General features: G+C 36.7%; 1 protein-coding gene across 2 annotated transcripts; it reads right to left on the bottom strand.

The window, feature by feature from the left end:
* Positions 1-1,882: 1,882 nt before the first annotated feature.
* On the bottom strand, positions 1,883-20,588 carry LOC124630416 (general odorant-binding protein 83a-like). 2 transcript variants are annotated; one of them, XM_047164319.1, is made up of 6 exons: positions 20,403-20,588; positions 19,042-19,117; positions 18,650-18,738; positions 18,326-18,428; positions 17,930-18,000; positions 1,883-2,315 (listed from the first exon to the last, which is right to left on the bottom strand). In XM_047164319.1, exons 1-6 carry the CDS (start codon positions 20,469-20,471, stop codon positions 2,196-2,198), a joined length of 528 nt encoding a protein of 175 aa, XP_047020275.1. In that variant the 5' UTR covers positions 20,472-20,588; the 3' UTR covers positions 1,883-2,195. The 2 variants fall into 2 exon arrangements, with proteins under 2 accessions (XP_047020275.1, XP_047020283.1); XM_047164327.1 differs by lacking the exon at positions 1,883-2,315 and adding an exon at positions 17,460-17,546 and having other exon boundaries at positions 20,403-20,568.
* Positions 20,589-20,950: the final 362 nt, after the last annotated feature.

Below are 20,950 nucleotides of genomic sequence, written 5' to 3'. Positions count from 1 at the left end.
CCACAGCTCAAACACGCCGTCACTCCGCCAGGACTAACAGATTTCACGATTTAAAATATTTAGGTAGCAATTTTACCTTGGTGCGTTTATGACAACAAACATCCCGGTTTGTATTTGAAATTAAAGATAGGCGTGAATGAAAGCCTGGCAGCTGTTGTATGTTTTGTGAACGCTGTGCTCCATATAGGCCTGTTGTTAATGGTTTTGGTGAAATGAATACCTATAGCTTTCAAGAATCCATTTAAAATTGTTTAAAGTAATGAAATATTCAGTATCCGTTTCAAATACACATATTTTTTTATAATGGAAGTTCATCAAAAGATTGAAGCTTTGTAAATTTTCAATTTTCCATCGATATACCTACTACGTTTTAAATAACGCACTCCAAACACTCAATGTGCCTTTCAACTGGAAAGATCCAGTGTAGGGACACCATACACACAATTCCACCCGTTTTGACATTGCCTCAAATTCAATGGTCAGTTAATTTGGTTATCTTAAATTAGAGATATCTAATTAATCAAATCATGAATTATTATTCTATCAAAGTATAATTAACCTTTCACACTTAAACAGTACTAAAACTATATCCGTGGCATATGACATCTGTAACATAATCACAACAGATACGCGACATATCCGCTACACAGCCTCATACATTGCATATATTGCACGTACCGTTTCAAGCCAGATGTCACTTCACAATACCAATGCACGTTGACACAGTCAATTTTCATTGCAAATTCTGTCATCGTACGACATACACGGAGGCTCCACAAACAGTTGACTTACAAATGTCAAACTTAAACGAACCGAAATGAACTCGGAGTCATGTGAAGCTGCGTGGTGAAAAAATATTCTCAGCTTATGTTTACTTATTGTAGTCATATGATTTTCCGTTTGCGTGTGAAATTGGAAAGAAATAGATTTTGTATTGTTTTTAGTTTTGAGATGAAATCTTTCTGCAACTTAAATTGGCATTGCACGCTGTAGGCTAAAACACATTTGAACGACCTTATGACCTGTAATCATCTTGCAGTGACCTTACCATTTAAGTCATGTAGGTAGTATACATAGTTACATTTACAACGACAAAAAACACAGAACGTTTTTAAGAGCAGAACGACATAAAGTATTCTAGACAAAAATCCAGTTATTTTTTTGTGAATCAAAGCCTAGAACGCACTGAATGTGTATTCCAGTTGCGAGTCGTGACGAGTAACGAACCACGCACGTCTCCGCAGCGCTCGATCGTTCAGTCATGCATATCAGAAAAAATATATGGAAATAACCCTTTATTCGAGTTCCGCAGGTGAATTTAGCCAACTGCAAAACCGTCGTCAGACTAAACTGAAGGATTTGCTAATGCGATTGCGCATTCAACTGGACTGTACATAGATTTATCTGAGCCTTATTATTTTGTCAAATTACTTGAAGTTAAAATGAAATACGTTTTAAGCTTTGTGTTATGATAATTAGCTTTGAATTAAAGTCACACAAAGTCTAGAATTTTTGAATAAATAAATTAAATAATAGTTGAATACTAGGTTTTAATTAAAAGATGGTTAATCAAATAGCAACAAGGTACACACATGACGCGGCGCCACGAACAGCCACCGACGTATATTCCGATCATGTATTCAATTACTGCCATATAATATCATTTTTCATTTGGTTGAGCCACCCCGCGTGATATGTATTAACAATTTTCACTAGTTTATTGGAAAAGATAGGGACTTAGCGCACGTGTATGTCATTCCATGAGGTGGTGACGTACAAAGGTGTATCTACAACATATGATTCCGGATCAAAAATATAAAATTTATGGTTTGATACAGGATTTATTTGGAAAAACAATGAGATTTTCAGAAGTAAATACACATTAGGAAAAGAAAATTTAATTTACTGAAACTTCACACATAAAATAACAACAAGAACATACAACATTTAGAAAGTAGAAAACATTGTAATGTTTTTTACTGAAGTTTTTCTCTGAAAACGATGTATCTTCTCCCCGTAACTAACTTTTGTCGCTGCAAAGATTTTCATCATTCTGATATTTCTGTGAATACAGTACGACAAAACACCAGGAGTAGTCGAAGATAGATATGGCGTATTGATCGAGTCATTGATGCGACAACAATTTGCCGGTCCGCTCGGCTCGAGTGCCGCTATGCAAATGCCCGCGCTCCATTTTACGCTCGGGCCGGTGGCGGCTGCGGCGGCGGCGGGGAGCCCGGGGGCGAGGGGCGCGTTGCATGCCGGATGTTCCGCTGTCGTCGCAGGAAATTGAGAGCGTTGCATAAATCCTGATCCTACAAACCAAATTTGATTCGACCTAATCCGGATATTGATACGAAATAAACACTACAAAACATTTTTAATTTTATAAAAATATTTTTGTATACACCACAATTACACACACACTTTTTGCCAATTGAGTTTCCCCAGATTAATATGTATTGAAGAATTACTGTGGAGCTTTCGCAAAGTAACGAAGAACGCCAGCAAGTGAAATATTGTCGAGAAAATTGAATACGTGCAAGCATTCAAGAGTTTTCGATGCCATGTCGGTTGGTGAACATGGGTCTTTAAATTCTATCGATGGGTATAATCATTCAGCAACCAAAACACGGCACATTCTTCAAAGTCGTGCGTGAATGTCTGAATATGCAGCTAGACCCTCGTCCTCATGCTTCTTCTTCGATTCACGACTTTATGCTGTATGTTGTAAGAGAAAATATGTACTTATACCATTTTCATTTTTTTTTTACTAACCAATTCTAAGAGACTAAGTATAGAGATTATTCTAAATAATATTTTTACCTCTATTTACGCAAAGTAGACACATACTTGTTTTTTTTTTTCAAGCGGTTTCACCCGCGTGCCGTGAGAACTACCCCTAACTTCCCACATGTAATACTGTGTGGCTTCCAACAGTGAAATAATTTTTCAAATCGCTTCAGTACTTTCGGAGCCTTTAGTGTACACATAAACAAACAAAAAATGTTATAATATAAATATGATTTTTTGTGACAAATAAATTGCTAATTCCATGAACCATCAGGATAAACGAAGATTAAACTCGAATTCGTTTGAAAAAAGTACACAAACGAATCTTCCGCAAAATTGCCCGAACGAAACAAATATTTTTGTACTATTTGCGGGCGAAAGCTGGATTTTATACGAAATTCCAATATTAAAATTGCTCGTCGGCTCTTCCCACCTGTTCTCTGTGATTAAAGTGCGTCTCTTCCAACCTCGAACCGAAGGCGACGCCAAATGCAAATGTTAGCTTAAAGAAACCTTTTGCGGTTAACCGAAGGAAAAAAATTACACACCCACTCGTCTAGTTCGTGTGTCATTTTATCATTTACGTGTTTTGTAAACACGAGACATCAAAAGGAACTCTTTGAAATAAAGCAAACAGACTTTCCTTTCATTCGTTGGAGCAACACTAATTCAAGGCACTTAGTAGGTAGACACACAGGTACATGTACGGCATCAACACACACTGTAATGTCTAACAGGTCCAAGTGATTTTATCGACACTGAATAGAGCTAGGTACCGGGAGGGTACATTAAATTCAATAACACGAGTTAGGGAGTTCGACGCTCGCTCCGACCGTCCTCAAAATAAGTAAAGAAGGAAACTTTCGAAAAACTCTGCTCAACTTGTACCATGTTGTATGTGTACATTTTTTTGTGGGAAAACTAAAATAATATGTTTTTATCAGTCAGATTTTTTGCACGTCTATGTTTAGTTTTTGTATTAATACAAATGATATGCAACTGGATTTATTGCCAGTTGTGTATCCAATTTAACGTTTTTAAATTAATGTTAGAATTTGGGTCCAAGAAAACCTAAGTGGCCTTACTACAAAAACTTTAACCACTGTTTTACACTTGTCTAAAAAAAATGTGGCTCCAAAATGAACCGTATGTCAACGTCATAATTTGACATTTTTTTAGACAAGCCTTAAACTGACGTTAAAAAGTTTTTGTGGTAAGACGGAAGATGTTTAATAACTTAATGCAAGTTTTGTGTAAAAACGAATGTATGCATTAGTTGCCGAAATAAAATATTCTACACAAGTTGAATGCCAACAAAAAACAAAAGTGCTTTTTATACACGAAAATTGCATGAATAAGTTGCTGTCAACTGAAAATGTACATCTCGTTATGCAGTTTAGAAGTGAAGTGAAAGTAAAGTGTATAAGCATGTAGTCGTGGGAATGTTTTGTTCATGCAATACATTGTTATTCGCTGCAGACTTGGGATAGTTCACTTGTTAGGACATTCCGTCGCTCAGCGGGCCGTTGTGTGCCTATCGCTGAACTAGTAAGTGTCCCGCAGTTTGCTCTCTAATTTTCACTCACAAACATGTTAACATGTAGTTAACTACAAGTACCTACAACTTCAGAATATGCTCTCGTGTCGCTCCCTAAGCAAACAGTCATCGTATAAAAGCTATTAATATGATTAAGTTGAAAATTGCTGCTAGTAGTTAGGAGCTACTTGAGCGGTGGACATGTTTTGATAAAAGTTAGCGGAGCTTATTCTTTATACTCGTTTGCTGTAAAAGAGAAACGTTGCTTATACTATTATAAATTTTAAATTAATGAATTGCACCCAAATAATATACATATGTGAATGAATAATTTGCGGTAAGAAAATGCGTTATACATATTCTTTCCAAGAAATATAACTTCTTTCTAAATATTTTCTTTGCAACTTCTTTTTTCTTTTTAGTAACAACAGCATCTTAAAAACAGTGGCGGAGAATCTGTACTCTCCTATCTTTAGGCATTTTGTGAAGTTGGTAGTGAGGATAGCGTGAGGGTAAATTTGTGTAATTATGTTTAACTACTAACAATAATTTTAAGTTGTGTTTTTACTAACAAAATGGACTGTGTATTGTCTGATAAATAAAGATTATATATATATATTTGCGTTTTACAGCCTGAATTTGTATATAGCAATGTTTATTTATTTATTTACGGACAAGACTAAATATGCGTAGGCAGCCATTATTGAAACCCAAAACTTTGGAAATGAGTTCTTTTTGGCTTTAAAATCTAAAAGTGTGTGTAGAGGGAAGAAGGGCTTAGTGGGGAGGGGGAGTGCAGCACACTGACGCGGCTCTCATCAAGCCATCATTATGGACGCGCCATGTTTTTAAAATGGCTCTGGATTGCGCATAGCCGTGGTCCAAATTAATCCCCTACTACAATGTTGCTACGTTAAATTGGGATAATCTGTTTTGAAGGAAATATGCTTCGTTATTATGAAAAAAACTTTACAAAGCTTCAATATTAATTATTCCCCGCTCAACCTTTCCGTCAGGCCGTGACTTCCGTCGTGATTTTGCATATAATTTTCTACTCAATGAACGTAACCCACTGTGTGCTAAGCCTCACCAGAAATTATGGAAAAATGAAAGGTACCTGTGGTAACTTGATAACGTAACCGGGTAATATTTATCAAGCCTATTCATGTAATCGAGAATTAATTTATTTGCTTTTTAATTGTGAACTCTTTATTAAATTGTGCGAACATTTTAGGAACTTGGTTACGTTAGTAAAATACAAAAATACATGAGATTCTGTCCTTTCTTCCTCCTATCATTTGCGTGGAGGAAATTTGCAGACATGGCTGGTGAGATGTACAACATTTTATACAAGTTTAGACGTCTAGAAATTTGACTAACATCTTAAAATCAAGATTGAACCGGTTCACGGTATCAAGATTCAGGCGCGGGCAGTTGGTGGTTCCGTCGGGTAGTCTGCGAGGCTCGTCGCGGGCGGCAATAACCGGCACAATGCGGCACAACTAACGACGAGGGGCGCCCCCCTCCCCTCGGCGGGAGGTAATAAAACCACGCATTCCACTTGCAAGTCACGGACTAGATTACCGAGAGCCGCGACATCCTCCGATGTGCCGATCGCCGAACTGCTCCAGCAATATAACGCCGGTATTCACAAGATACTGATAAATAAGCAGATCTATTGAAAGGACTCGTATTTAAATGTATAAGAGCTGCCAATCAGTTTTGAAATATAAATTAAGTGAAATGGAAAAATACCTTATTGTGATTATGTTAAAATGCAACTTATTAATAAGACTAACGTGATAGTAATATACTTGACACTCATGAGATAAGTTAATATGCAAGATGTGGTTATTAAATGAATACTGTACTCCTATATCAAAGTAGTGAAATTGGACCAAAAGCTTGCATAGATCTCACATCCAGAACAAAAACGGAATCCAAAAGTCCAATATCAAAGCAAAATCACAATCGGTTAATATTTGTCCATTGTTGTGAGCTCGAAGCCAGAGCAAATTAACAGCGAACAAAGAAAAGTATGTCCTATCAATAAGTGGCGGTGGAACTGGCAAATTGAATTGAATAAAACACACAAGTCCTCTAACGAGCCGGTGTTTACCCAAGTGGACACTAATTGGCTTAGCCAGCGGTCGCCGACGCGCTTCCACAGCGGAATAAAGAAACTTGAACTCAGTTTGTCGGAGGAGTAGGCATTTGGTTACTTTGTAACACGATCACTCGGATAGTTTTTGTGGTGCTCTATAATTTTGTTAGAAGTTTTGCCCTTAAATTCGTTGGTACGGCTGACCATTAATGAGGTCCCAAACTTAATATTAAATCACAAAGAAAACAATTGTCTTATACAGAAAACATGTTTGTAAACAATCTTTATAGACTTTATTGAGAAACATATATGTGATTGAGTACAGTTTCAACTCTAAAATTATTTGATAATTTATTGCACAAACTGAGATAGTTGTGGTATTCGACTCTTAACCTAAACGTATCCTCTAAAGTTGCATCGCAGCTATGCCACATCTGATTTAATTTACTTGTTCGTCAATTTCACTCAGAATTATTCGAACAGGGTGGCTCCGGAATGAAGATGCAATCACTGTAACTTGAGACACAGGCCTGTTAACACTTACTTGACCTTCCATGCCCTTAAACGATTAACAAAAGAAAAAAACTCGAGAAAAAGAAAAATAAACTATTTTCGTAAAGACTGCTTAAAGAAACAATACAGGTATCTGCGAGTAGATTTTTAATTTGGTTCATACAACGGCTCGCCCGCAAGGCAAATATAATTTACTGTTTCTTTTACATTTTTCTCTAGACGTTGAAGAAAACAAATGGAGAATCCGTTTATAACAAACATCGCTAAAATATACTCCACGTTATAGTTTAATATTTTTTTACAAGAGCTTAATAAGAAAGTTCTATGTATGTGTATAGTTCTATGTGGGTTAAGTATACAGTCAAAGTAATGCCTACTAAAATTATCATAAGATGTGCCAACCTGATAAGAAATGTATACTACAGATATCAATCACGTTGAGACCCGAATATATTAAAGAATTTCCAAGCACGCCGCAATATATACAATATTTTAATATCATGTGTATTACCAATACAACATGAATATTCTGTGCGCAAAAGTAATTTTAAAGGCTATCACAGAAGGCGTCGGGCGCGCGACAGTGGCGGCACCCACTGACATCAGTGGCTTGTATCTTGCGCTGAATTTGCATATAAATTGTATCTTCTGGTCATACCGAGCAAGATGACACGCGTCTATGATGTGGCCGCCACCGTAAACACGACTGCATATATTTATTTATATCTATACACTAATCAACTGCCTAATATATTTGGTGGGGCTATTGCAAACTTTTTGGATGAAAATGTAGTAAATAAATTCCTTTATTGCTAATGGAAAATAATTAAGTACAGAGTGCTTGAATTTGAAGCCAAGTCTCAGTATTAATGTATACTTTTTTTGTAAATAAGTATAACAATTGGTAACTAAGATGGAAAGAAAATATCTACTTAAGTATCCTGTCACTAAAACCACTTGATTCAATTATTCTAAGTACAAACAAATCATGAAAATAATACATTAATCAATATGTCGCACCTGTATTTAATCAAAACATTTGCTATTGTAATACATCAAAATTACTCCAATATTTGAGAACAGAACACAAACGAAGAATAAACGAAGCCATCACAATCCACAATTTTAATGACCCCAAATAAATCTACGTGATCGTTACTAAGCAAAATTAAAGGTTATATTAGTCTTCATCAACGCGCTTCCGAAACGATGCAGGGCAATAAAACGATGAAAAGAAGCTAATTTTTCAGCAAATCATCTCCGGACCCCATGAAGTCATCAATATTCATTTTGCGGCGCGCCCCCGAAACAAACACCTTTGCCAAGGAGCATAACGCGCTTCCTTTGAGCGAACTATGCCGGGGGCGCGCGTCACGCGGAGACCGGCTAACTCAATTTATTTGGATAATTGCCTTGTTTCACTAACGTTCCCAACTCACATAAATTATTTCACTGTATAACGATAGTTTTTTGATAACATCGTGTAATAATTTGTTGTTCAACAACTATTTTAGATTAACCTGATTTAATTACTAAATACGTGTCGAACTAACATCAACTGTTTCCGCTTACCTATGTATATATTTCTATTCCTAGTCTTACGTACATTTATTTACGAATATACCGATCAGGAAACTGAAGCACTTCCGTAAGATATATGTCCAATCTCAAGAAACCATAAAATCCAAACGGAAATGTCCAATAAAATATCAAATATCGCATTAAAATGGTCATTCAAACAGATGAACCAAGTATTAATATACGAATCTATTGTTTGTTTGGACGTCTCTACTATATATTTGTGATTATCAAATCACTATGCCATTATGGTCCGGGCTATTAATATTCTGAATAGGGAGCGGAATAATTTGGGGGTAAGTCCAGCGTTCGGCTCCGGCCGTATTAGTAGGAGTCTATCGGCTACGGCTACCTCTATCCCTGCTACGAGTGCATTCGTTCGGCGTACTACGCTCGTAGCTAGCGCGTAGCACTTCGTAGCACTGGATTAACTTCTCACTAACTCGTTCAATTAATGTTTGTATTTTGATTCAATTTGATAACTTACCAAAGTTTTCTTAAAGTTGAATTAACAAATTGAAACATTTACTTTTTCTATTTTTTTTTTCAGTCTGTTCACGTAAAGATAAAGGTTCGTGCTGAATTCTTAATTGCATGTCTGTATATTGTTTGCTTATCACATTTATTTATTTATGTGTGTATTTTCAGAGTATAAAACATTGATTAAATAAATCCTCAAAAGATGTGATTGTGTCTTTAACATTCTTTTAGAAATAAAATAAAGTTTTTTTGTGAACGCACTATCTAAACATTTGAAAGCAACACATTTCATGGGGCATTTACTGGAATTTCTTTAAATAAGTTGAACAGTATTTCAGTGGACTGTAGCTATTTGGTGCAGCCAGTGCACGTACGCGACCGCAACGTCCAAGCTAGGCCGTCATTACTGCGGCTCAGCGCCAAATTGCGATATCCGCTGCCTTTGCCGACTGACCGCCTTCGTCCGTACCTTGCAGGTAGTTGGCGCAATCTATTTTCTCATTTAAAATTAGTACAACTATTTTGTTTGACACAATCGATAAGAAGTTGTGGAACGCTCAGCTAGTGAGCGGTTAAAGCGTTTGTGACGGAGCTAGCACCTGCAGTAGTTGTGAAGTCGGGTCGAGGCGCGGAGTCGGTCTTTGTGCGGCGGTAAGTTCGCGTGGCGGCGTCCCGGCTCCGCTGTCCACAGTAACAAGCCACTTCTGTTTATTTTACCGCAATGAATTTCCTTGCAATATTTTGTTCATTTTTTAATTTTGAATACATTTGAGCACAATTCTCCGTGGCGGTTGTGCGCCCCCGGCAATCTCCAAATTGCCTCTTTATGTGCAGATGTTCCGACCCTCGGTTTTTCCGTCTTTTGAATGTCGTTTTGCTGTTAAATAACCTGCTCTTCTATTGTAATTGGGGTTTGTAAGTTTACTTTCTACTTCCGACTCCATTGTCACCGACATGCTACTCAAATGGAATTGCAAACATTGCGAAAGAATCACAGAACCGAAATGCTAGGTTTCTGTAGTTGTTAAACAGTTTTAAGCATAACGCTTGAAAGCTTTTACTCCACAGTACTTTATTTAAATGCTTGAATTAAATAAAAAATTACATAGAATATACTTTGATAAAAACGAGACGAAACCAATTTACTTAATGAAATTCTTAACCTTTACTGTTTGTTTATGGATGTTAATAAATGAAAATCTGACTCCACTTGATAAATAAAAGGTTTGTATTCAGGGTTACGGTTACAATTTTCGTATTCGACATGAATTTTTAATGTAATAAAATGTACGCGCGTATACCGAGCAGGCGGCCATTTTTTAGCAAGCGAGTGAATGAAGTTGTTGCATCCAGTGTTGCCCGCTTTGCCGCAACATATTGGGGGGCCCGGGAAGTATTAGTCTTCAATGGTGTCTTCCGAAGGCTCCAGCAAAGGGCAGAGATATTTGATGGCGCGTCGATAAGTACTCGTAGAGGTTTTAACTTCTGCGACACGAGCCACGTGATCTTTGCCAGGATACAGGGCAGTTATTCGTCCTAGCTTCCATTGCATAGGTGGGGTATTCTCCTCCTTCATCAAAACTAGTTCTCCAACTTGCAGCTGTCTATCTGGAACTCGCCATTTAATACGCTGTTGGAGCTCTGCTATGTACTCAAGTTTCCAGCGGTTCCAGAAGTGTTGACGCAGCATTTCCAGTCGCTGATAGCGATTAAGTCTGTGAACCTTTTCATTTAATAAATTAGGTGACGGCAGCGACGCCAATGGTCTGCCAATCAGAAAGTGACCCGGGGTTAAAGGTTGGAAATCATTGGGACTGGAAGATAAGGGATACAAAGGTCTGCTGTTCAGGATGGATTCAATTTGGCTGAATAGAGTTGCCAACTCCTCAAATGTTAGATGTGTATTCCCTAAAATTCTTTTTATATGAAATTTGGCAGATTTAACGCCAGCCTCCCATAACCCTCCGAAATGAGGCGCATAAGCCGGCTGAAAATTGAATTTAATTCCTTCTTCAGAAAGAAAATGATTGATATTATGAGTATGTGAAATTAAAAAATTACCTATTTCTTTAGAGGCTCCTAGAAAGTTCCTACCATTATCGCAGAAAATCTCAGCTGGCTTTCCCCTGCGGGAGATAAAACGGCGTAGGGATAATATGAAAGCATCTGTGGACAATTCACTTACGGCTTCTAAATGTATACATTTAAATCTGAGGCAAACAAAAATACAGAGGTAACATTTTGTTATTTTACAACCTCTACCTTTACGATCGGTTATAAAGAATGGCCCAGCAAAGTCGACACCAACAGTAATGAAAGGAAAATCAGGATTTACTCGTTGGGGTGGCAGCGCACCCATCATAGGTGTCAACGTTTTCCCGCTGGCCCTTCTGCAAACTACGCAATGCCTTGCAGTGGTACGAGCAAGATCTCTGCCGGCTAAAAGCCAAACCAGTTCTCTTATAGAAGAAAGAAGCAGCTGCGGACCAGCATGCAGAAGTCGCAAGTGTTCCTGCTCGAACAACAACTTGGTAAGTCTATGTTTTTTATGTAATAACATGGGGTGGCGCTTTTCAAAACTGTAGCAGGAGGATTCTAAACGTCCACCTACCCTTAAGACATTATTCTCGTCAATAAAGGGATTTAGGCTTAATAATGGATTCTTAGAAGGTAAGCTTTCTTTGCTAGATAAAATTGCTATTTCATTTGGAAAAAGTTCTTGTTGAGCTAAGCGCACCAATTTCTCAAAAGAAGCTGAAAGCTCCTCTGGTTGTAAAATACCAGATTTTCTATTTTGTGGATTACGACAATTATGAATAAATCTAAGCAAGTAAGCAAATGAACGTTGTAGAAATTTTAATTTGGAATAACGATTAAAATCTATGAGCTGTTGATTAATTGGATTATATTTATTAATCATATTCACATTCATTTCAGACACATTACTTTCATCATTACATTGTTTAAAATTGCGTGAAGGCCAAAACGGTTCTGGTTGGGTAAGAAAGGTTGGTCCATTCCACCACAAACTTAAATTATTAATTTTATCAGCGTCCACACCGCGAGAAGCTACATCAGCAGGATTCGATGCGGTGGGTACGTGCCTCCAGTCAGACAATTCAGTGAGGTCTAATATTGCCCCTACCCTATTAGCCACAAATGTTTCTAGCTTGTCGTACCGTGAAGCTAACCACGTGAGCGCGATCGATGAGTCAGTCCAAAACACTTTCCGGTGTATCACACATCGCAGCGCACGACATACGGCGCTCGCGAGTTGGGCGCCTAACAAACATGCACACAACTCTAAACGAGGAATAGTTGTCGGCTTGACAGAAGCTAATCGGGCTTTTGCACACTGCAGCCTGACTATGACATTATCCTGCCTATCCACAGATCTTAAATAAATACACGCTGCGTATGCACTTTGTGAAGCGTCGCAAAAACAATGCATTTCAATTTGAACAGGGGATATACATAAAGTGTGCCTAGGTATACGTAGTGTGTATAGATGTTTCATGTTCTCGATAAACGAATACCATGACTGGCAAATGTCATAGGGTGCTGGTGTGTCCCAATCTATTTTTTGTATCCATAATTTTTGTACTAGGATTTTTGGCTTAATTGTAAGAGGACTCAACAACCCAAGAGGGTCAAAGACCTTGCAAGTGTCTGATAAAATAGAACGTTTAGTAGGTTTGTCTTTATTGTTTTCGTAACTATTAGGAAAATGGATAAAATCATCATTCGGATCCCAGCCTACACCCAGTATGTGTGACGATGAACTTAAAATTAGTTTATCTTGACTACCGTTATCGTCAGGTAATATTTTTGATGTATTGCTACGATATTTGCGTAAATTCATACAACCTTTAGATAAAGCATTTTCTACAGATTCTTTTATGTAAAGTAAGTCACCTATATTGTCACAACCGGTCAGTAAATCGTCGACTAGAAAATCCTTTTGAATTACGGTTTTAATTCTTGGGTCATTACAATCTTCACCCAACTGCCACAAACAGCGAGTGCTCAAAAAACTAGAACTTGTCAACCCGTAGGTAACTGTGTTTAGTCGTAATGATTTTAAAGGATCAGTATCATGATCGCGCCACAGTATCATTTGTAGGTCACGATGACATTCTTGAACTTTGACCTGCCGATACATTTTCTCGATATCTCCGGACAGTACAAAGGTATGTTGCCTAAATCTTACTAAAATATTAAATAGGGAATCTTGAATGTGTGGGCCGGTCATTTGAATGTCATTAATTGAAAACCCGGAACTAGTCTTTGCACTACCATTAAATACAACTCGTAGTTTCGTTGATTCACTTGTAGGCTTTAAAACTGCATGATGTGGAATAAAATATGACAGCTCGGGAACTAAAATGGCAGATGGTGACAAATGTCCTAGGTCAGAATATTCTTTTATGAAATCAGAATACATTTCCTTTAAAGTAGGATTTTTATTTAATCTTTTTTCTAATGATAAAAATTGTCTTTTGGCCTTTCTATATGATTCGCCTAGGCAGTCGGGTTGCGAGAGAAGAGGAAGTTTAACATTAAACCTTCCATCTTGGCTACGAAAAGTATTTTCAACAAAATCTTTCTCACATTGTATTTCCTCTTCTGTATTTACAATAACAGAGGACGGAATTTGTTCTAATTTCCAAAAATCGGTTAATCTTTCATTAAGGTTTTCGTTTGAAATACAGTTACTATTGTTGCAAGTAACATTTACATGATTGCAATGAATGGATTGTGAGCTAACTTGATTTTTTGTTAACAATGGGCCTGCTAATATCCAACCTAATTTAGTTTTCCTCAGAACAGGCTGGTTAGGGCCGAGACTAATTTGATTAGACTCAATTATAGACCAAAAAATGTCAGCTCCTATCAACAAATCTACAGTTGCAGATATATTAAATGTAGGATCAGCAAGTTTAATGTTAGATGGTAATGTTATATTTGAAATATCTATAGACTTGTTAGGTATGCTTCCGGAGATATGCGGAAGTATAAGACAAGTTATGTTTGTATTAAAATGGCTATGTTTTGATTTAATATGAATGGTGCATCTTTGCACTGCATTGGAGAGTGGCTTATTACCTACACCGACTAGATCGACACTGGTTGGCTGAGTAGTCAACTGCAATTTGTTCTTTAAACTATCTGTAATAAGCGAACATTGACTACCGCTATCTAGCAGTGCACGAACAGTACAATGTGTTTGAGAAACTGGATTATGAATATCCACCAAAACCGTGGATAATAAAATACAATTGTCTGTAAGTAGTGACATATTGTTCACTACAGTATTGGTATCGACATTCGAATCCTGCTGACACTCAACTTCAGTCTCAGAAGATTGTACATTTGCTGTATTAACGGCTTGAGAATTATTTTGTCTATGTAGCAAACTATTATGATATTTCTTACAAATACTGCAAGGACCCAACCTGCATTGACGAGAAGAATGTCCCTTACGTAAACAGTTTATGCATAGCTTTAACCGTGCTGCTTCCTTTTGTCTATCCTCCACAGACTTGGCCAGGAATGTGGAGCAGTCGTAGATGCGATGACTACCACCACAGAAGACACACGTAGCAGCAGAAACGCCAGGAACAGCTGAAACAGCAAATGCCTTTGTGTGAGATTTTTCAGGTTTAGATGAGTTATTATGACCATGGCGGTCAGCTTTATTAGCTTGGACAGATTCGAGAACGTCGGCACGATTCTTTAAAAATTGAAAGAAATCCTTGAGAGAAGGCTTGCTATTGAGAACATTTTTATGTTCTTGCCACTTGAAGCTACTGCTGTTGTCGAGCTTTGCTGAGACCAAATGTATGATCAAGGAATCCCAAGACTCGGTTGGTTCACCCAGCGTATTCAGAGCCCGTAAGTTCTTTGCCACATGATCAATTATGAATCTCAATGTCTTAGATGACTCACGAGGTGCATTTTGAAAATTAAACAGTGAATTTAAATGGCATGTTATGAGTTGATTCTCATTGTTATATCTCTCACAGAGGAGGCGCCAAGCATCTTTGTAATTGGCAGAACTAACCTCTAAGTTGCTAACAACTAGGGCTGCTTCCCCCTCTAAGTATGAGTTGAGATAATGGAACTTGTGTATGTCTTCAATCCTACTGTTATTATGTATAAGCGACATAAATGTATCCCGAAACTCGAGCCACTTGAAATAACTTCCATCAAAGTTGGCTATCTTTATCACTGGTAATTTAAAACTAACATGATTATTATTATTGTGTTGACAAGAACTATTTACTGAATGATCAGAATTAAATTTAACTTCGTGTGGCTGATTTTTGTCCAAAAACACACGAGTTCGAGCGATTAATGTAGAAAAATCCAATTCCATTTCATCCCTTATGTCAAGTTCACTATCTAAGTTCGAAGAATTGAGCATTTCAATCTCTGATTGAACATCTTCAAACACTGTACACAATTCTTCAAACTTTTGGAATCTTTGGCTTAAACTACACAAATCGGTGGATGAAAAGGACTTGCCAGGCCCTAAGAATGTGTTTAAATAATTCTTGTATTTAGTAATCCTACCTTTTATCGAGCTTCGTTTTGTACACAAATCTTTTATGCTATAATTTGACACAGACACACTAGGTGTTGGAAGTTTAGCACTTTCCACTTGTAATTTACTCGCAAGTTCACTAGCATGAGACATTATTAAGTTATTACACTTAAATTGACTTTAAAATTGAAAAGAAGGAATCAAAATATGAATGCAATACGTAACTTATGCAGTCCAGCCGGCAAATGCACCAACACTCCGTTAATGAGGTCAAGGTTAGCGAATCAGCTGCGCAGGCGACTTAAACAAAGACATCGAGCGGCCCACGATTGATAGCGGAACTGGAATGCACAGAAAACGAGTTAGCGTGTTTATAATATTACGAGTTAGCTTGTTATAATACCTATCTTCACACACAACAATTAGCAATGGTGGATAACAAGAATGACAGCGTTCTTGCTTGTATATTGAAATATTTAAGATGTTTTAACCCTTTGATGTCTGCAAATCTATACAAATAAATGAAATAAGCAGATTTTAGGTATTTAAGAAGTAAGATTTGAATGATTTAAAATGAAATTGAATTGAAGTGCGAAATGAAATAATGAATTGTCAACTTTGAATGACTTGCAACTTAAGTACAGAATTTAGCTTTAGTTTGGCTCGCTAGTCGGTAAAGACACGTTGAAAATTAAATAAAAACGAAATGAATTAGCAAATGAAGAAATTGGCAACTTTCCTTAGACAAATTAGGTTTGAAAATGGGATAATCTGGAATAGGTATAGATGGGATGAAGCACTTTCCTGGCTAAGCACTGGCTGCGGCGCTGCTCGTAGGCTGAAGGCTGACCGGCTGGCTTCAAGCTCGTAGTGGATGGCTCTCCAATGTCCAATTGATCCAATTTCTCCTTGTATAAATCTCGTTATGATGGTATCCAATATGCGTCGTTTTGATGCTATCACGTCGAGTGTCACCAATGTTTGTTTATGGATGTTAATAAATGAAAATCTGACTCCACTTGATAAATAAAAGGTTTGTATTCAGGGTTACGGTTACAATTTTCGTATTCGACATGAATTTTTAATGTAATAAAATGTACGCGCGTATACCGAGCAGGCGGCCATTTTTTAGCAAGCGAGTGAATGAAGTTGTTGCATCCAGTGTTGCCCGCTTTGCCGCAACATTTACTTTTATTTGTATTCAAACCTTATTATATTACATTTGCCCTTTGTGTTCACTTAAACCGCAATATTAATAACAAAAAGTTAAGTGGGGCAAATGCGGTGGCCGCCACTGCTTTCATACAAACTTCTTCTAAATTTAATCTTGGGAGGGTCACTAAAGATCACAATTACACGTTTTACAAGATTCCGACTCATTTATTTTTCCGCGAACAAATTATTTCTCGTGAAGCAAATTAATTCCTTAGTATTATACTTCTCTCAAGATCTGAATAAATTTGAACGAGATTTTGTAAAAAAAATAGACGGGCTGAGGGCCCGCGGCTACCGGCAAATTACATCTTTATTTACAAGTATGTACCTTAATGTTTTCTTCTCATTGGAGAGTAAAAATGAATTTATAATTTGTAACTGTAGATGCTACTTAAATGCAAAAAAAATATAACATCAAACAAGTATACTAATGATGATCCATTTAACTGTATTTTTAATTAGCAAAACCACACGATGAATTACGTTTTTAGATCTGTGCAGACGTAATGAGAATGTCTCCATGATAGTAAAAAAAAAATGTAACTGTCTAATTGATATACATACTTTATGAGTAGAAAGAAGAAGCTGTTTTCGTTAAATGCTGGTTGTGTAAATCTGATTCAACTAAACATAATCAAATCGAGTGCACATAAATAGCACACACAGTTAAGAGAGAAATAAATCAAGAGACATGACAATAAAGTTTATTTTATTAGTAGAAACACAATCATCTCCGCTCTCGCCAGTTGTTCGCTCTGCTCTCAGAATAAGAAGTATAACTGAAAATGAATTCACGTTATAACAGCTTATTGCTGGGAAAACTAATTCACCTTCATGAAGTAAGCTTGATTTAGACATGTCAGGGTTTATTAATATTTATATTATATGTTACATATATAAAACGCACTTGTTTCCAGTTAAAACTTCTTTATGATTACAATTCGTTGTGACAAAGTTATATTATATTGCAAGATAAACATACCATTTATTTTAAAATTAACACCTAAGGTTCATACTAACGACTTCCAAGACGTCATTATCAATCTTTAAATGCTGCATTCATTAAATGTTAACTTCGCATTAGCATTTTACTGCTACTTATTACTATTTTAATTTAGCAGAAGATGTTCAGTAATGATGTATTAATTATGTGTAAACTTACATCAGGGTCCTTTTCATAAGAGCATTTATGTACTTCAAATGCTCTCTGACATTTGTCTTTGTCCGGAGTGTCTACAAACAACAAAAAAAAAATAGAATGCAAGAAGACATCACTACAAACTCTCTCTCTCGTACCCAGTCCTTTACAGTATGTAGATAAGTATGTAGACTATTTTTAGATACTAAAGTATAAATTGGAAACATGAAAAAGATCTTGTAAAAATCAGTCTGCCAATCAAAATTATCAAAGCCTGTCTTAAACAAATAAATTGGATAGTAGTAATAGAAAATTACTTCTCAAATAGCTTACTAGGATAAAAAGTAAAATTATAATTATTCAGTGAGCCAATACCAATGCTATTTTTGTGAATAAAATGGCTGGATATTTCTTACTTACCAAGATGTTTACAAGAAAATATCATTTTGGTGGTTCGGTCAACGTATTCTTCGGGTATCAGACTGACCAACATGTCGTAGTCCACAGCATCATCATCATCTACCTGCAATTTTACAGTTTATTATTTTATAAGAAGAAATTCAAATTAATATTTTAACATAAGTCAAAGTAAGCTAATACTTAAGCCCTCAGTCAAGGTAACATTCCACACAGTTAAAAGGCAAAGCGAACGAATTGAATTAAAAATAAATTAAATGCCTGTTTGTATCTAATTTTGTGTACGACAGGGTGAAGAGAGAAACAAACAAAAGAGGGATAACTCACGAGGCTCGCTTCCTCCATCAGGCAAAACATATAGCACTTCAATTTCGGGTCCTCCTTAAATATGCCGTTTTCGCAATTCGTTATATCCTCTGGGGGCAAGTAAGAATAAAGACTCTTTAATGTACGTAAACATGTGACATTGTATTCGAAAACAGTGCTAGTGCCACAGTTTTACTTGTTACCAAAAAATATAAGATTCTGTCTTTTTTCAAGGCTTTATTTATTATTCTATTCAGGGCTAGCTTTTACATATTTAATATATTGTGGACTTCTCTAGCTGTTTTCTTAGACTGTGGTAGGTAGCTTAGCTGTGCCGATTGCTCGACGACTCGGCGTCATTCGCATGCTAACATAGAACAAAGGAGGAAGAATTTTTTCTTTTGAACACTCACCCTCCGCGACCCCTGTTTTAGCAACACACTCGTCGTGAACAGTTTGTATTATTTCTTTGATTTCGTCACTGAAAACCTGAAATAGAAATATGTTTAACTTAGATGTATTCAATTTGCTTTGACGGTTGGATCAGAATGGTGTATAGTTTGTGTGGCAAACTATTGCTTTATGTCGAATTTATTTATACGAAGCTAATTTCAATAAAAAAATAGTGTTTCTTGATTCAGCTGAAACATTAACATTTTAACATATTCTATAGCTATTACAAATTAATAAAGTTATTAATTGAAACGTCAAAACAATTGTCTTACCAACGGTTAATAAGACTGTCTGCACAAAAGAGCAACCCGAGCACACCCTAAGCGATGCCTCAAACTACTTATACAAGCACCTCCACGAAGTTGCCACACATTAGGTCCACAAACTTCTCCGAGATTTCCTTATTAAATCATTTTATGTCTGCATTATTTAGTGTAGTGGGCGAACCACTGAGACACCCCGGCCTCTTGATCTACACGACTACCTTTGTGAACAACGGGGGGGAAATAAGTCGTTTCAATATTAAAAATGAGATAACATTCTCAAAGAAAATATTAAGTCGCGATTCCCCCGGGAACAACCCAATGCGCATCAACTTGTATCATAATGTTAAATATTAATTTAAATGGTGAGGGACTGTCTCCATTGTAACTTTCTTATGTTGTCTTAATTTATAATTCTGGACAAATGTCTTTAGAGAAATTATGTTTCCTTAATTAATGGTAAATGAATATTGTTTAACAACTTCCTTCATTGCGAATTTTACTATGGTAGGTACATTTATATATGTCACTTTTAAAAATCGACTGAAAAAAGTACCTACCTATAAAACAAAATTTTGGGAAAAATAGTGTAAGTATGAATCAACATCGACACATTTATTGTTGAAGTTTCTATGTGCCATCTACCTATATTCATTAAACTGAACAAGCTTTTTTATTTACTATTTTTCATCAGTTGCCATAGTTTTCGTGTGTCATTGGAGATAGTTCGCGCGACAAGAGGCGGCACACACGATGCATTACGTATTCGCGGCCGCGACGTTGAGCAATAGTGTAGCTCGCCTCTTTGTCACCCATCCATCTCACGTGCTGCCTCCGCTCACACTTCATAAACTATGACAACCGACTATTTGTTCACTACGCTAGACACCTTCCGTGTAATTCATAATGGGTGTTAGACTTTTATGATAGCGAATTTCAATCTTATCAAATAAAATATTTAAGCATCCCAAATTAGACATGTGGTGTTTCTAATTTCACAAAAATAAAAAAAACGTCGGAAGAACCAGAACACTTTTATAGAAATTAGGCCAACTTACCGGTTTTTCTTTCCCACCATAAGCAAAGGTTGCCAAAAATACTACCAGGGGCAGAGTCCCCGTAAACATGGCGCCCCGCTGCCTCTGCGGCAGTAGAGCGCCACGCTCGCCAACAAGACTTATATTACCGCCAACTCCACCCCAACTAAATCACACAGTTAAGGCAGATAGTTAACGCGGCAGTTATCTAAAGCCAGCAATTAATGCGTTAAAGGTGTTACGCTACTTGCAACACAAGCGGTAATCATGAGGCGGAAACTTTTCAAGCCATGAATGAGTAAGCAACTAGCTAAATACACGGTGCAACTCAGCCTTAACATAACTTGTTAGGTATTCTGTCTGACACGGTGTGAAACTATAAGTAAGGTAAACGTGTTCATTCTGAAACTTTTTCACAATATTTTGTCATAAAAATACGTAAGTAACTTGACAAAATCTAAAGACATGAATATGAAGTACCACGATAATTATGTATTACGACGGCAAATATTTTATATTATTTAACAATCCTCGTGACCTCCTTATTATTTATTTTACGAAAATAAATG

The sequence above is a fragment of the Helicoverpa zea genome, chromosome 1 (genome assembly GCF_022581195.2).
Source record: "Helicoverpa zea isolate HzStark_Cry1AcR chromosome 1, ilHelZeax1.1, whole genome shotgun sequence".
Taxonomy (NCBI): domain Eukaryota; kingdom Metazoa; phylum Arthropoda; class Insecta; order Lepidoptera; family Noctuidae; genus Helicoverpa; species Helicoverpa zea.
This window is presented reverse-complemented; position numbering and strand designations above follow the sequence as displayed.

Bases quoted from the DNA above. Each gene is read 5' to 3' on its own strand.
- LOC124630416 (XM_047164319.1), bottom strand. From the start codon at position 20,471: ATGTTTACGGGGACTCTGCCCCTGGTAGTATTTTTGGCAACCTTTGCT. The intron at 18,739-19,041 runs GTGAGTGTTCAA...ACTTGCCCCCAG, and splicing joins TAAAACAGGGGTCGCGGAGG to AGGATATAACGAATTGCGAA. The intron at 2,316-17,929 runs GTAAGTTTACAC...TTTGGTTTGTAG, and splicing joins CTTATGAAAAGGACCCTGAT to GATCAGGATTTATGCAACGC.